General features: G+C 41.8%; 1 protein-coding gene across 4 annotated transcripts in view; it reads right to left on the bottom strand.

Annotated features, from left to right (window-relative positions):
• Positions 1 to 414: 414 nt before the first annotated feature.
• The window catches only part of Faxc (failed axon connections homolog, metaxin like GST domain containing), a 55,125-nt gene continuing 38,260 nt past the window's right edge, over positions 415 to 17,279 (bottom strand). For 3 of the 4 annotated variants that reach the window (XM_070010901.1, XM_070010900.1, XM_070010899.1), the window contains one exon: positions 4,867 to 15,581. In XM_070010901.1, coding sequence (XP_069867002.1) covers positions 15,292 to 15,581 — 290 coding nt within the window. In that variant the 3' untranslated portion in view covers positions 4,867 to 15,291. Of the gene's footprint in view, positions 857 to 4,866; positions 15,582 to 17,279 lie in introns of those variants that run through there. The other variant, XR_011369428.1, reaches the window with a different exon arrangement.

Below are 17,279 nucleotides of genomic sequence, written 5' to 3'. Positions count from 1 at the left end.
AACAGCGTGCTCACTCGACACTATGTTAGAAACGAACGTTACAACTTGTGGCAAAGGGGGGTTGAAAATGGAGTGGATAACATTGTTCAAAAAAGAAATGTACTTGTGACCTTACTTATGTAACTGTAACCCCTTTGTACATTGCCTTTACAATAAACTTGTTAAAAAAGATTCATCATTAACCCCAATCTGCTTCCTATAGGATGCACAAATCAACAGCTAAAAAGAATATATCTAAAGCTTCAAGAGAAATCCATACACTGTTTTAGTATAGTCAGTCTCACTAACTAGCTTAATGCATTGAAACAATGTAACACAAATAAACAGCTGTGCTTTGGGTAACCAGGGATGAAGACACCAAAAGTGGGAGATGCCAACCAAAGACTTTATTGGGCAGCATTGAGTGCTGGGATGGAGAAAAACACAGTGCCAGCCACGGTCAGGACTTGGAATTCATATCCATGGTAGATGTATGTCAAGGAAACAGGAGCTATTTGAATTATGGGGCTATAATTCTATCGAGGGATGCTGAGGACAGCATAAACCACTTGAGCCTGTAGAAATGACTGCCCATATTTCAGTCACCTGTGTTTTGTCCTGTGAGTAATTTACTGGCTGCCTTCACACAGTGTGTTGTGTCAGACTTCAAACTTTGGGTATTTCGTTGCAATTTGATTTGTCTTTTGCTTCAGAATCTGTCCATTCCTGGAACAAATCTTTACTGAGCATTTACTACGTGTGTCAGGCTGTGGACAGAAGTGGGCATTGCATCTTCTTTGACCAGCAGCTGCTGAAGACTTTAAAATCTGAACATTCCCCAGTAGAAATCAGATGTCCTACAGCCAGCCAGGGATCCCTGCGTAAAGAATAAGAACATGACAAAAATGAAACAAAGCTTTAATCAGGATACAATCACCAGCCATTCAGGAAGGAGCTCCCAGGCTCTGTTGAAGCAGCTTCCTGGACTCTTCTCATAGGAGAGAATGAGTGCACCGTGAGTTGGGGAAGCTTGTTTTAAGGGGAAAGGAACTCTTCGTGGATGCTAAGACATCAGACACATACACATATACACACAACCAACCCTCACCACCTCTAAGCTGCTAACCGAGTGCCATGAAGTAAAACCCAGTCCTTTCTCACCACAGATACACTCCACATCCATTTTCACCAAGCTAGAACACCTCACCACCCCCTTCATCATGAGCATTGCTCTATGCTAGTGTTTCTTCCTGTATAAGAAGCTCTGGCAGAGAGCAAATGACGGTGTGAGTAACCTCAGGAGGCCAAGGATGCAATAGATCCTCACACTTAGTCAAATTCAGGTTCCTTCTTTTATGGACTATCATGTCTTAGCTATTCCCAGCTTCTGAAAATATATTTAACCCAAGAATGACTTGTTTATTCCTTTCTCTGCTAGAGACAAGCATTTCTGGTATTAGACCTAGGGGGAAATATATATATTAACCATCAGTACTAGGACATGCGACAATGGAGAGAGGCAGAGTCTGGAAGGACCCCTCTCAGAGGCTCCCGTGCTTCTGGGCTGGAAGGATGCTGTCCACCAGCATCCAAAATATCTTATTGTCAGCATCTAGCTTTAGTCAAGCCTTAGTGAGTTCATCCATTATCTTCCAATCAGAGTAGGGCCCGTGTTTATCTTCATAGCTATCACTGAGTTAGGGGTAGGTACCAAGAGAAACTTAACCAAAAGGAATTTGGGAGGAGGAGGAGGAGTCTTGCGATCTGCAGTTTGTAAGCTGAGTACTCACTGGTATAAATCACAGTACTGGAATTTATTCAGAGCCCATGAGCTTGAAAACCAGAAGAGCTGATGTGTAAATCCCAACCTGAGGGCAGGAGAAGATGACGGGGGATATCCCAGCTCACATAGTGGGACAGGAAAAGGTGAGGTGGAAAGCTTCCTCTTTCCTGTGCATTTGTTCTATTCAGGCACTCAAAGCATTGGATAGGAACCTACTATATGGAGGAGATTTGGAAAAAATTCTCTAGCTTCTAGAGCTGGGAATAGGAAAAAGTATGCATGGTTTCTGTTCACTTAGATGTTGATGAATTGTTCTTCAAAGGTGGAGGAACGTCTCCAGCCCTTTGGGAACTCTTCTTTTACAGTACATGAGTTCCTGTAGTGCTAAACTAATACACACACACTCTCTCGCAGACACATCCAAAAAACGTTTCCTTTAGGCACATATGGTCCATTGAGATTGCCACATAAAATTAGCAAGAATAACATTAACATGAGGGTTACTAAAGTTCACCACTCATAACCCACTGACAAAGAAATAATACCTATGGGGATGATGGTGGTGATGATGATTGCGATGTGATGGTGATGGCGATAGTGGTGTTGGTATTGAGGAGGAGGAGGAGGAGGAGGAGGAGGAGGAGGAGGAGGAGGAGGAGGAGGAGGAGGTGGAGGAGGAGGAGGTTGACAATGACAGTATCTCATACGATTGTTCAGAGAACTAAAGGAGTTGATATATGTTAGCTGTTAAGAACACAGTATATAATAAGTGATGTGTAAATGTTATATATAATTCCTTGATTTGGCCAATAAACTCCTCTTTCCGTGAGAGAGAGGTGGAATTCACCTTCGGGGAAGGATGGAAGGTTTGAGCTGGAAGGCACCACAGATCAACCTGCCAGCCTCCTTGTTTTATTCACCAGGGCCCAAGACTGACTGACTCCAACATTATCTTAAAGTCAATTGAACATTATACAAATGCAAACTCTTGATGACTGCTATTTTCTCCCCAGCCCATTTGTTTCTACCCCTTCAAGGCTGTGGTTTCACTTTAGCCCCTTCACAGGTTCCAGTCCTGCCTCTCCTCCTGGAGCATCAGTGGAAACTTCAGGGTCACCTGAAGGGCCTCCCTCATCCCAGTGACTCTCCTGCCAAGGAATCCAGTGTTTCTTCTCTCCCACCTGCACCTGCCATTCCCTCAACCCATTCCCCATCTTAGGCCTCCAGCTCTGCTCTGAGCCACCAAAATCACCAGCCAAGTACTCACATGAATCTTATTTAAACATAGTACCCTTTCATCCTGTTAGTCCTCTGTTCAAAATCTTTCCTCATAAGCCAGGTACTGGTGGCTCATGCCAGTAATCCTGGCTACTCAGGAGGCTCAAATCTAAGGATCCCAGTTCAAAGCCAGACCAATGACACACCAAAAAAAGCTGAAAGTGGGTAGAAAAAGCTCAAGTGGTAGAGTACTAGCCTTGAATACAAAAGCTCAGAGACAGCACCCAGGCCCTGAGTTCAAGCCCCAGGCCCAGTACCAAAACAAAAACAAAAAAATAAAAAAGAAAGGAAGGGAGGGGTGGGGAGGGGAAGGAAGGAGAGAGGAAGGAAGGAGAGGGGAAGGGAAGGGAGGAGAAGGGAAGGAAAAAGAAAAAGAAACAAAAAAGCCCTCCTCACAATCTGGGGATATCTCCCAAACACTCTGGCAGCATTACTCCTCCTCACATACCCATTTCCTGCCTGATGTTGCCCTGTCTGATGTTGCTTGGTAGAATTTCTGCCATCTTCCTTTGAATTCACCTACCAAGGCTGAAAGGAGGCCTGTGAGCCTGTGAGGGCAGGAAGTCACGGTGCTCCAGGGCAGCAAGTCACGGTGCTCCTGCACAATTAAATCCCCCCTATGTGCATAGGCAGGGGGGAGGAGGGCCCTGGGGAAGCCCCCAGGTGCAGTCTGCCCTGTGCCTTCTTTTCAAGGATCCCTGGACTGTGCCTTTTTTAAATAGGATTTGCCAGGATGAGTTACCCAGCCAACCACATCCCTGGGAAGGTAAACCTCAGCCCCTATACTCAGGAGGGCTGCGTGTCTTCATAGCCAGAGTGCAGGCCCACGACACAGCAGGTGCCTTCTGGGACACACAGAGCAGCCACAGCAACATTCCCTGAGAGGAGCTGGGTTTCTCTTCCCTCTTTGTTTTCTAAAACTCCCTTTCATCCAAAGAAGACGCTGCTTTAACCTTGGCAATTTTTAAAATCAAAGTCTGTTGCTAAGAGGATGCAGCCCAGCTGGGAAGTGTTTGATGGGTGTCAACAGTGGTACCATCCACAAACAACACAGACAGCTCCTGAGTGAACAAGAATCCAGTTCTTCTGCCTCTCCCCAGGAGGAAAGGATGAACCCTTGAGTACTGAATCACCAGAACATTCTGTACAAAGGCAGCAAAGCCTTCATCTCCACATTTCTCAAACACAGTATGTTGGAAAAGAAAACAGCTTCCTTCCCTCCAGTGAGTTCCAAAAGGAAGAAGAAGAATAATGCTTCCCTAACAGGACAGACAGCAAACCTCAAAGTTCAGGACCCCCACACAAGTTCCAGAAGGGTCTGGCGCCCAAATTGGAATAAATGTAGATTCATCATTAAACATTTCTGATTAGATTCCATGTGAATAAAACAGGGCTGACTGAGTAGAATTTAATCAAACATCTTCAGAATGTGAGATTTATAGGTGGTGGTATCTAATTCCAGGAATTAGATATTTTTTATGAGCAGAGGCTGGACTTTTGGATGTTATTTTATTGTAATTTGTTCTATGTGATGAGAAGCTAATGTGTGAGCATCATGTGGTCAAATTTTAATATCCTATTTCAAGAATTCTACATATCCCATTCTGGCATGCCTATAGCCACTGCTATCCATGGAATGTCGCTCCACACATATCTCTGTGGAACATTTAGAAATAAGATTTACATTTCCAAAACCTTACTGTGCATCTCTGACCCCAAGACATGGTCTGTCCAAATTTCTCTTCCTATGCCCCTTTTTTTCATCTGTAAAATGAGAACCATGATGACTTTATGAACGATAATACTTATACAAGTAGTTGGTCCATTACAGGGTCTAGCCACAACATCTTAAGGGGTGTGTGAGAGTTGGGAGAGATGGGGTGAAAGGTGGAAGGGGTGACATTGACCAAGAAACATGGTACGAATAAACTGACATGTTGAATTAAAACCCCTTTGAACAACTACTTAAAGATAATAAAAATAAATGTTCAAAACTCTCCCTCTCTACCAGAGTGCTTATCTTAACAGGGTAGGACAGGAAGAAGGTGGAAAACAGCATATTCCAGAGGCCTATTTCTATTTTTTTAAATAAAACTTATTTGAAATCTATCAGAAAGTTACATGTCTAAAAATGTCAACACTTTGTTCTAATTTTACAAGAAGTTTACAACTGAAATACCCCACCTACTCATCTAAGAGACCACCTCTTGGCAGTATAGTAAATGGAGAAATTACGGATCTTCCCGTAGGTTTAAAGTTTCAACGTTCAAATTTGCAAAAAGAAAAGTGAATTGGAATGAACACATTTACAGCAAGCCATTTCATATCTGTTAATTATCATTTACACATCAAATACATACAGCATTAAGACCAAATATACACGTTTATATACAGTAATGAACATAGTGCATGGTTCAAATCTATCTTACAATCAAGTGTACAAGTTTAAATATGGCTTTATAAACTATGAACAGTAACTGTGCTAAAGTAACTCACAGGTCCAGAAATAAACACTGGAATACCACCCCCACATCAGGCCCGTGCATCAAGATGCTAGCCGCAGCATTTGCAAACCAGATGGTGCAGGTTAACGTGCTCAGGCGGTATCCACTGCGGGCTCCCTCAGAGCTGAAATGTTGGGTTCAAATGGCAAGACTGGCCCTTGCCATCTCAGATCTGTGAAACTAAATCTGTGCATCTGCCACATCTTTGGATACTCAAGGTTGAAAAGTAGAAGAAAACACATAATTGGTGAGGTGATGGTTTTCAGGTACTAACAAAATTCTCTGGAATGCTCTAACGATATACTGTGCATTTGCATTATTTGGGTCTCTTCCCCTTCTCTTTTCTTATTTTGTGTACATAAGTATATTGTAAACTTTTTTTTAGGAATTTTCAAGGCATTCTAGATCAAGTGGTCCCCAAACCAGAATTTTAAAGAGCAACTATAAAAAGTGGCACCTCACTGTTTACTCTTTCCTTCACTTAAGTGCCTATTAAATAAAAATCAGGAAGTACCTTGACATCAAACCCCTGGTCCATGCCGACTGTATGTCTACTTCGCCACACATTACAGACACATGTTTTATGCAACTGTAGCCTCCCAAGCACTACCTCTGAAATTCCTCACCCCATTTCTTAAAGTCTACGGAGTACCAGAAAATATATTTCTTAAATTTCTCTATCTGCTATGTTGTATGTGTGTGTGTGTGTGTGTGTGTGTGTGTGTGTCTGTCTGTCTGTCTGTCGGTCTGTCTGTCTGTCTGTGCTCGAACTCAGGGTCTAGACACTGTGTCTTAGCTTTCTTGCTCAAAGCTAGCACTCTACCACTTCTGCCATAGCTTTACTTCTGGCTTTTGTGTGTGCAATAAAGAGAAGAGTCTTGTAGACTTTTCTCTCTGGACTGTCTTCAAACCCCAATCTTCAGATCTCAGCCTCCTTACTAGGATTACAAGCATGAGCCACAGGTGCTCAGCCCTTGCTAAGAGACCAGTATATACATACACAGCAGTGTATACGTATATACATATGTGTATATTACAAAGAAAAACACTGAGAGCTATGCATAGAATGTCTTACTAGTGAAGTGACTTAAGCACAATGATGTGGAGCCCACTGCCTAATGAGGGATGATTTAAGTGTCTCAAAACATGTAAAATCCTTTCTACAAAAAAAAAAGTACTTTATAAAATGGAAAGTAAATACCACAACACTTTGGGGAGACTAAGAGAGAGTTCAAATATCCAGGGAGGAATATATTAGGGCCAGACCTCCCCTCCCCCACCTCCTCCTCAAGCTTCTCTGCAAGTTCCCAGGCTCAGCTTCAGAGGGGCATGTGCATAGAAGTCAGGATGAAAGCAAAGCTGGTTGCGTACTTTTCTGTGCACTTGTACATCTGCAGACAACCCTTTCCCTGTAGAGAGTATATACAGAGACTACATTTGCCTTTGATTGGGGAAACCTGCACATTTTACCGTTGAGTAAAAACAACACCATGACACATCTTTCCATGTCCATGACACATCTCTAACACAATCACACCATGCGGCTGTTGGTTGCTATTTCCTTCTCTCCTCCCACTCAGGGAAGTTCTAACTCCCAGATGAACGACTCAGCGCCTCATTTTCCCAATCACGACCCTGAGAAAGCATCGCTCACATCTGTGTTTGAGTTTGTCAGATATTTGATATGATGCAGTTAACCAGGAAAGCAAGATCTGATCCTCTGAGGCTTATTGCTGGACATAAAATTGTTGGACAGGAGTCAACCCTAACGAAGCAGAGACCTCCTAAAATATGTGAACATTGTTTTAGTCAAATCTTTCTCATAAAAAACATACATAACTACAGATTAAACTACAAACATCAAACTTGGTTAACAAGCCTCCAAAGTGAAGGGCATACAAAGGAAATGTGAACGAACATTCATATTCAACTCTGAATACCTATTAAAAGAGAACATTTGAGAACAGGGCCTGGGCACTGTCTCAGAGCTATTTTTGCTCAAGGCTCATGTTCTACCACATGCGCCACAGTTCCACTTTTGGCTTTTTGGTGGTAGTTGGGGATAAGAGTCTCAAGGATTTTCCTATCTTGTCTGGCTTTGAACTGCAATCCTCAGATCTCAGCCTGCTGAGTAGTAGGATTACAGGCATGAACCACCAGCACCCAGCTAAATCCTATTTTTTTTTTTTTTTTTTTTTTGTCGGTCATGGGGCTTGAACTCCGGGCCTGGGCACTGTCCCTCAGCTCTTCAGCTCAAGGCAAGCGCTCTACCACTTGAGCTACAGCGCCACTTCCGGTTTTCTGGTGGTTTATTGGAGATAGGAGTCTCACGGTCTCTCCTGCCCGGGCTGGCTTTGAACCGCGATCCTCAGATCTCAGCCTCCTGAGTAGCTAGGATTACAGGCGTGAGCCACCAGCGCCCGGCCTAAATCCTATTTTTAAGGAAAACCATGAGGTAAATTTTTTTATAGTGCTAACAAAAGAAAAAAGAAAAAAAATCACTGATCAATGAACATTACTGTATTCTGTAGCCACAAAGTAAAAACAAAGAAACAAGACTAAATACTTCTAGTTAGAGGGTGGGAAGCCAAGTAGTCTCACTTAGCAACACTGCTTTTAATAAAATTTACCAATTACAATAAGTATGAAGTGTTACTCTGCCATTAGTAGATTATTTCAAAATATTTATAGCTGTAATAAGGAACAATAGTGATTGGCTAATGCAAGATGGCTATCAAATTCATTGCTGTGATTGTCTGTATTCAGAATACCATTCATAGAATGATCAGGAATTTGGGGTTGGCTTGACCACATTCATTTAGGTACTTCATTATTGCAATGGCCCCCTTTATTCATCTGTCAATATATTGGACATTTTTATACAACAATCCTCATAAAATCTGAACTCCCGAGTTTGTCATGGTCTAGCTGGCAACATGAGTTCTACAGAGCCTGGGTCTGGGAGCAAGTTCCCTGTCTTGGTCAAGGAGGCTGCACCATCTGCTCTCAGACAGCTGGGTCCCTTTCCCCCCAAGCTATCTTTCAGTACCTTCTAGAACCACTGCTAAGGGGAAAAGCAAAAAGCTGCTGGATCCAGCAACCTTACTTTAAGATTTAGGAAATGTAAATATTTTCAAAATATTCTTGAAAGTTAGGGACTAAAATAATAGCAATGTTAGTAACAATGAGAAAGAGGAAAGGCAGGAGGAGGAGGAAGTGGAATTATTGAAATTGTTTCCAGCACAGAAATCAAGTGAGGAAAACATCTCAATTATGCAGGCCTCTACCCACACCACTAGCCAGAATCGCCACAGACCAGGACACCTTCATCCCAACCACCAGAGGGAGGGATCCTTATGACCTTTGCAACTCATTCAGCTCCAAATAAAAGTCAGATACTTCATAACCACGCACAGGTTTGGATTTTGTTGGTTGGTTGATTGGTTTTGTTTTGTTGTTTCTGGCCTGTTAAACATTGGCTGGTAGAACTCAGCACTCAGACTGGGAATGTACCAATGAAAATGGGCTCTTTTCTGACTCAAACAGTACCACATGAAAAAGAGACAAAAGATCCTAGGACATAAACAGGTACACCAAAAACAACTTTACTCTTTAAAAAAAAAAAAAAAGAAAAGAAAAAAAAGAGGGGAAGGAGAGATACAACAAAAGCCACTGTCTGATTGTGCAGATCTTCTAGAAGAGAAAATCCAGACTCTTCTTTCTACCATTAGCCCACACTAATTAGCCTACTCACACAGAAGTGGTGGGTGTCATGCTGAAATGAAGGTAAATTAGACCAGGACTGATGTTCAAAAACCAACTTTTGCGTTACCAGTAGTGACAACAAAACCCTTTCACTCACAAAATTCCAAACTCATCCATACAAAGCTATTTCTCAAATAATATAAAACAGCTAGTTGTTCTTTCTTCCCTACTACCTAGCACATTCTCCTGGTAGATAACAATAGAGACTATTTTTGCTTGTGTATCTCACACCCATTTTCTCTCTAGACTAGATATGTTAAAGACATGAATAAACTCCAACAAGAGCAGTTGGGAACTCTTTAAAACAAAACCTCTTCAACTTTGGTCTAGGAACTCCCTGAGGAATCCATGATCAATTTCAGGTTTCTAAATCTGAATTTATATGTAAATTTTTAAATATTTGCATATATGTATTTTTCTAGAAATAAGGATAGGTCTCATTAGATTATCAGTGGAGTCTCTCTCTCTCACACACATACACACACAAACACACACACACACACACACACACACACACACACACACACACACACACACACTACTTTATAATACAAACCTTTCCCATATAGCCTTCAGGGAAGGAAATGATTTATGCTTTGTTTTCGGAGGGAGGAGAGATTATAATGAGCAGGGAATTCCTCTTGCGGAACTAATGAAGTTGGGTCTTAAGAGATGGGTATGATTTGTGCCAGTGGAGAGGAGGGTGGGGCACTTCGGGAGAGGGCTGGCACGAGCAGAGGCACCGCAGGAGACAAGGGAATAAAATGGAACACCAAACCCCACGGAGTAACCCTTGTTCTGAGGCAATGGGATACTCATAAGAGCCAGAGAGCTTCTCCCAGAGCTATTCTGGTGGTGATGGGTGGAATGGATCCTGGAAGTGGCCAATCATAGAGAGAGGGGAAACAAAGCTTATCACAGGAGTCAAAGCAAAAGAGGATCCTGAAATCAGAGCACATGCCTGTGTATAGCCCACTCCACGCCCAACATTCACCCAAACACAGGATGGCTATTCAGTAAATATTTAGTGAAGTGATTTGCACAGATCAGTCAGAAGATAAGAAAGAATGAGGAGTTGGTGATGTGGAAATCTATCTTGTTCTTATTCGCAGAGCCTAGCAGTGCTTCTCACAGGATACTGAAGAAAAGGTGTCAGAAGTTGTCACCACTATTAACTCTGGAATTGGCCTGGACAAAGCTAACTAGACACAGGGATGAGAGTGAAGGAAGATTGCAAGCACACTCTGGGAGGGGATGGGGATATGTTAGTCATGTGATAGCTCAGAAGCATAGGTTTTATAAGGAAACCAGGCTGGGTGGTATAATGCAGGGTGGGGGGAACCCTGTAAAGCAAGGGGAAAGACCTCAGCTCTGGGTTCTGTCTGTTAAATACATAGATGAGTCATAGGCCAACCTGGGGAGGAGGGGGTACTCCTAGAGCTAATTCTTTGACCAGCTATGCGTTTCTATGATTCTACACTTTCTCTGGAACATATCTAGGCAAGACCAATATGGTAAACTAAAATCTTTATCATTTCCTTTCCCTGAATTCCATCTGCCTCACAAAGCATGTCCTTATCTCTGTGTACATGGCAGGCCTCACTTGAAAACTAGGCTGCCGTTGTGACTGATGTCCAGACTGTTCTAAGTCTATAGTCAGTCTTCTGGTAGCTATGGCCTTGGTATGCACAATTAATTGTGTAACAAATTATGGCAAAGTTTAATAATAGAGTCAATTTCTGCACACACACACATACATACATACATATATATATATATATGTATCTTATCCTTACATCTGCCCTGATAAGTAGCAGAACTTACAACTGCTGCTCATTAATCCTGATGAGTAACAGTGGGATGCAGATACAAGGGAGGATTTTTTTAAATGACAATCAGTAAGGCTTCTGTCCAATCAGTAGCATTTGTGCTAACATAACAGATCATGATTCCTTGAATGATTTCCCAGTAAAAAAAAAGAAATACAGAACTTTAACAAGTAAGCCACATCACCAGAATGTTCATTAAGTTTTTCTTTTTTTCTTATAAGTTAAATGCAAATCAAAACTACAATGAAATTATATCTCACCCTAGTTAGAGTGGCCATCATTAAGAAAACAACAACAAATTCTGGGGAGATTGCAGTAGGAAAAGGAACCTTCACACACTGTTAGTGGGAATGCAAACTACTATAACCATTATGGAAATCATTACGGAAACACTCAACAAACTAAAACTGCAACAAACATATGATCCTGCTATACCACTCCTGAGCCTATATTCAAAGAAATATAAGTCAAGATAAAATAAAAAGTCTTGAAATTCCATGTTTACTGTAGTACAGTTTCTAAGTACCAAACTATGGGATCAGCCTAGATGTTCACCAAACAATGGTTGGGTAGAAAAAATATAGATAGGTAGGATAGACAGACAGACAGACAGACAGATAGATGTGTGTGTATATACACATACAATTATTTGGCCATAAAGAATAAAACTATGTTGTTTGTAGGAAACTGGATGGAACTGGAAATCACCAAGTTCAGTGAAAGATGACAGACAGAAAAGGGCAAATATCAAAGCTTCTCTCTCATATGCAGAATCTAGACATTAAAATTAATGCAAAACATAGACTGCTTACGATGAAAAAAGCAGAGGAAGTTGGGTAAAAGGAGAGAGTTCGCAGTACTTTATACACATGTATGCAAATGGAGCAGTGAAATCAGGTAAAAATGTTTTGAAGAAAGGAGGAGGGGATCAGAAAGAGTAATAGTAATGCATTTGATCAAAGGACATTACATATATGTATGGAAATATCACAATGAAACCCCTTTGTACAAATTATTTATGGTAATAAAAAGAAAAGAAAGAGTAGCACCTCTTCTTCAGATTGGAGAACCCTTCAAACATGGGTAGCTCAAAAATAAAGTGCATTGCATCTAGGCATGCTGGAGGCTGAGATAGGAGAACAGCGAGTTCAAGGCCAGCCTAAACTCATGGTTAGACAGTGTTTTCAAAAGTAAAAAGGAAAGAAAGGGAAGGGAAGAAGGAAGTGGAGGAAAGAGAAAGGGGAAAGAAAGAAAGAAAGAAAGAAAGAAAGAAAGAAAGAAAGAAAGAAAGAAAGAAAGAAAGAAAGAAAGAAAGGAAGAAAGGAAGAAAGGAAGAAAGGAAGAAAGAAAGAAAGAAAGAAAGGAAGGAAGGAAGGAAGGAAGGAAGGAAGGAAGGAAGGAAGGGAAGAAGGAAAGAGAAGAAAGAAAGAAAGAGAAGAAAGAAAGAAAGAAAGAAAGAAAGAAAGAAAGAAAGAAAGAAAGAAAGAAAGAAAGAAAGAAAGAAAGAAAGAAAGGAAGGAAGAAAGGAAGGAAGGAAGGAAGGAAGGAAGGAAGGAAGGAAGGAAGGAAAGAAAAAGAGAGAAAGGAGAGAGAAGGAGAAAGAGAGAGAAAGAAAGAAAGGAAGGAAGAAGGAAGGAAAGAAAAAGAGAGAAAGAGAGAGAAAGGAAGGAAGAAGGAAGGAAGGAAGAAAGAAAGAAAAAAGAAGGAAGAGAGAGACAGAGAGGAGGGAGGGGGAAAACACATAAAAACTAAAGCCTTCCTTTTGTTTTGGTCATTTTGTTTGCCTAACGCATGCTAGCAAAATAAAACTGGTACATATTCTCAGGTTCGAATTGAAGCCTGCAACTACAAAATGCTAAGTGTCCAGTTATGTACCCAGATATCCAGGTGGCCATATCATGTCCAGTCATACCTCTTTGAAATGAGCCTGAATGAAATGAGTTGTTCCACAACCTAAGTCTAAGCAATCCATAATAAAAATTATATCTCAATCTACATATGTATCCTTAATCCTTTTTATAGCAAAGAGATATTACACTCAATGCTATAGAGTCAGAATAAAAAAGAATAAACTATTGCTAGGCAACATTTTGAACATTTCCTGCTGAAGATGTAGAGTGAGCAGCTCAGTTTTGTGATGTAGTTTATCTGTTCCTTATGTTCACACATCCAGGCCAGGTTTTCCTTACCCCACAGGACTGCCAGGCTGCCCTTACAACAGTCCTCCCAAATGATGCTAAGCCCCAAATGGGCTTACTGGTGCCTGTCATTTCTACCGCATTCTCACGAAGCACCCAACAGCCCCCTCAACTGGAATGCTCTTAATTAAATATTCACAACCAAGTTTTCTACAGAATAAGAATTTCTATGGTTACCTTGGCATTTATTCCCACTTCCATAAACTCTGAAGTTGCCTAAATGGCAGTTTCAAAAACTCTCCCTCCTTTACCCTTTTGTGAATCTACAGCACCCTTGAGATTCTGTGCCCCCCCCCTTCCCCACAACTATGCAAGTTTCTCAGAAGCTTTTGTCTTTTACAAAATCCCCTCTTCAACCCCATACTGAGTACTCCTCACCCGGACAGAAGGGTCAGAAGCAAAGAGCTTTGTTTGCAGTTATAAAGGGTGATGTGACATGCTGGGTCTCCTGGACCAAATCTATAGTCATCCCCAGGGATCCTCACCTTCTATGTCCCTGGACAATGTTCTCAGTCAACAAAGATGGAGTGCTTCTGCAAATACAGGTAACCCAACAGTTCATGTGCTCTGTGGAGAGAGGAGGGAGCAGGGAACAGGAATGGGTTGGGCAATGGTGGAAAATACCAAAAAGACTATATTCATAAAACTGTATGTCTATCACTGTACAGAGTGCTTTGACTGAAGTAACACAGTTCTTTTCCTCTTTGTAATACATCTTTGCAAGGTTTGTTTGGGGGGGGGGGGGAAATAAAGACATTACAAGTTGGCAATCCTGGGCCTACAAAAATCAAATACTTTTCCCTTTGTCTCTAGGAACCTCCTATATTCCTGAGCCTTATTCTAAATAAATTAAACATGGTCAACTTAATGCCTCAGAGTCAACAAAGAACACTCCAATGTGAGTTCAGACAATGCGAGAAACTTTTCTGTAGACACAAGGTAGAACTTGAGACCACTTGTAGCCATGGGTGATTTGCGAAAACACTTTCCAAGAATCTTTCAATAAAAACAATAAGTAGTTTGCACCCAAGCCAGATCATAAAAGGAATGACAACCGAGTCCTAATGGTGGGTTTGTGTTTGCAAGTGGCTGTGGTAGCTGTTGGCTTCATGGGGGTGTAGTGTAATAAGGAATAAAATGTGGTCAAGTCCAACACTTCCCAGAAGTTCCCAAGGGCTTTCTGTATGTCACTGTGTGATTCCCCACGACACCCCTGTGAGGTAGGTAGGTGGAGAGTATTGTCACCCCACTTTATGGGTGGGAGAAATGAGGCACACAATAGTTAAAGGACTGGTCCATAATCACACAGCTAGTCACTGGCAGGGTGTAAAGTCAAACTGATACTGATTAGCACCTGGCTTAGTGCTTCACGCATACAGGTGTCCATTAACTACCTATGGACTTGATTTGATTTACATCCCAATATACAATTACACACATAAAGGACAAGCAGCCACCAAAGAACCGTAATCTCTACATTTTGTCTGCGGATATCTCTCATGACTTCAAATCCTAGTGGATGGAAGGTGATTCAAAATCCATCTCACGACTGAACTCTTGGTTGGAGAAAATCAACAGAAACACTAGCGTCAATGACCTGCTCGTTTACCTGCTCTACCACACAAAATTAGTTTTCTAATGAAAACAAAAATGGATTTCAGGAACCATGCTGACTTTGGGGGTTTTTGTTTGTTTAGTTTGGTTTTCTGTTTTTTGTTTTTGTTTGCCTGTTTGTTTTTAATGCAGCCATCTGAATGGTTCTGTGTTTTGTTGGTACAAAAAAAAAAGAAAGAAAGAAAGAACTAAGGCGGCTATTGTCCAGTTAGCATGTGAAAACTGGGCCAAGCATGAAGATCTCCTCCTCTCCTCTCAGGTTGCATGGATTACAATCTGAGGAACTGGACCAACCCACAAGGCAGTGGCAGCCGAGAAGGCAGAGGGCCACCGGGCCACCGTCACTTGCATTGTTCATGTTCTGTGTAGTCATCCATGTCCACGTCAGAATCAAAGAGGGAGTGTCCTGTGAAATCCGTGTCTGGGGTTCTAGAGAAGCTGTTTTCTGCCCCCTCGTCTTCAAAGGTCTCTGTCCTTGAGTAAAGGCTGAAGTCCAGCAGTGGGGTGTGGGTTTTGCTGCCTTCACTGCTCTCCTCCGATTCGTAGATGGTGTTGTCATCATCATGGTGCCACTCCGGCCAGAATTTCCTCCTTATCCTCTCACAGTACATGGCCAGGTTGATCAGCTCCCCTGCAGTGTGGGAGGGACAGTGAAGTTAGTGCTTGAGGCTCCAGAGCTAATAGTGCTACTGTCAGAATGACCTCCCTAAATGCACCTCTCAGGTGATGGCATTAGGAGAGGTGTGGTGGGAAGTGATTGGATTTGAGGGCAGAGGCCTCATAGCAGACTCTCAGAAGAGCTGCCTGGCCCTTCCACCATGTGGCATAGCATTCACTGTCTATAGTTACTTGGGGGGGGGCTTGAAGTCATGGCCTGACTCTCTTGCTTAGCTTTTCATCAAGGCTGGTGCTATACCGCTTGGGCTATACCTTCACTTCCTTACTTACTGTCTATGATCTAGAAAGTAGGCCCTTACCAGATACTGAATCTGCCATTTCCCGATTCGCGTCATCCCAAATTCCAAAACTATGAGAAATAAATTTCCATTGCTATTTCATGGAACTTGAAGCAAGATATTGAGCCACTGGGGCTGGGAAATGTGGTAGGGAATAAACTGGGCTACACAGTAACTTTTTCAGGATGGGTATGCAGGTGTACACTAAGAATTCACTTTATGGCCCACTGAGCCTACAAAACATTCAGTAAAATTAATATATTTTTAATCATTTTAATTTGAAATTAAACACTTTTGTGGAATCACTAACTTTGTCTAGACATTTGTCTAAATGTGACCCAGTAGTTGGCTTTTCCCAATTCTAAAAAGTGAGCTTTTACTTTTCCTCCATCAGATGGCAGCATTGCTTACAAATACAAAATCTGACACCAACTTGTGGAACATTGTTACACTAAGGATATTCTTTGGAGCCACATGAAGATAGATAGATAGATAGATAGATAGATAGATAGATAGATAGATAGATAGATAGATAGATAGATAGATAGATAGATAGATAGACAGACAGACTTTTTCAATACTGGAGTTTGATCTCAGGGCCTCACAATTAAGCTGGAACTCTACCACTTGAGCCACACCTCTAGCCATAGGTTTTGTTGCTTCCTTTCCCTCCCTCCCTCCCTGCCGTGCTGACCTCAAATCAAGAACTTTCTGCTCTCAGCCCCCCACATACACACATCTCTTCGTGACCATTTCCCTGTGGAAGGCTATGAAAGTGAAGACATGCTTTTATGTGCTTTCCAAGGGCATTTGCCCACTTTGTGCATGTGTGTGTGTGTGTGTGTGTGTGTGTGTGTGTGTGTGTGTGTGTGTGTGTGTGTGTGTGTGCGCGCGCGTGCACGTGCATGGGACTAGAACTCTGGGCCTGGGCGCTGTCTCTGAGCTCTTCAGCTCAAGGCAAGCGCTCTACCACTTGAGCCACAGCACCACTTTTGGTTTTCTGGTAGTTAATTGGAGATAAGAGTCTCACAGACTTTCCTGCCCAGGCTGGCTTTGAACCACCATTCACAGATCTCAGCCTACTGAGTAGCTAGGATTACAGGCGTGAGCTACTGGTGCCCTGCTATTTGCCCACTTTTTAATCTATCAAGGAAAAAGCAAAAAAAAAAAAAATCAACCAAACAAAAACCCCCAATACACCCAATTACAATAAAGCATGGTTGGTAAAAATAGCTGAGTGAAATTTTTCTTAGAACACAGATGAGTGTGCTGACTAAAGTATCCATTCTGACTCCACAGTTAAAATGTCACAATTACAAATAATAACAAAACTGAGATTCTTTTCTTACTGGAAAAATACTAAAAATGAATTA

This window comes from Dipodomys merriami, unplaced genomic scaffold (assembly GCF_024711535.1).
Source record: "Dipodomys merriami isolate MVZ:Mamm:240054 unplaced genomic scaffold, mDipMer1.0.p SCAF_8, whole genome shotgun sequence".
Taxonomy (NCBI): Eukaryota; Metazoa; Chordata; class Mammalia; order Rodentia; family Heteromyidae; genus Dipodomys; species Dipodomys merriami.
The sequence above is the reverse complement of the archived record's forward strand: the minus strand, read 5'-3'. Positions and strand labels throughout refer to the sequence as shown.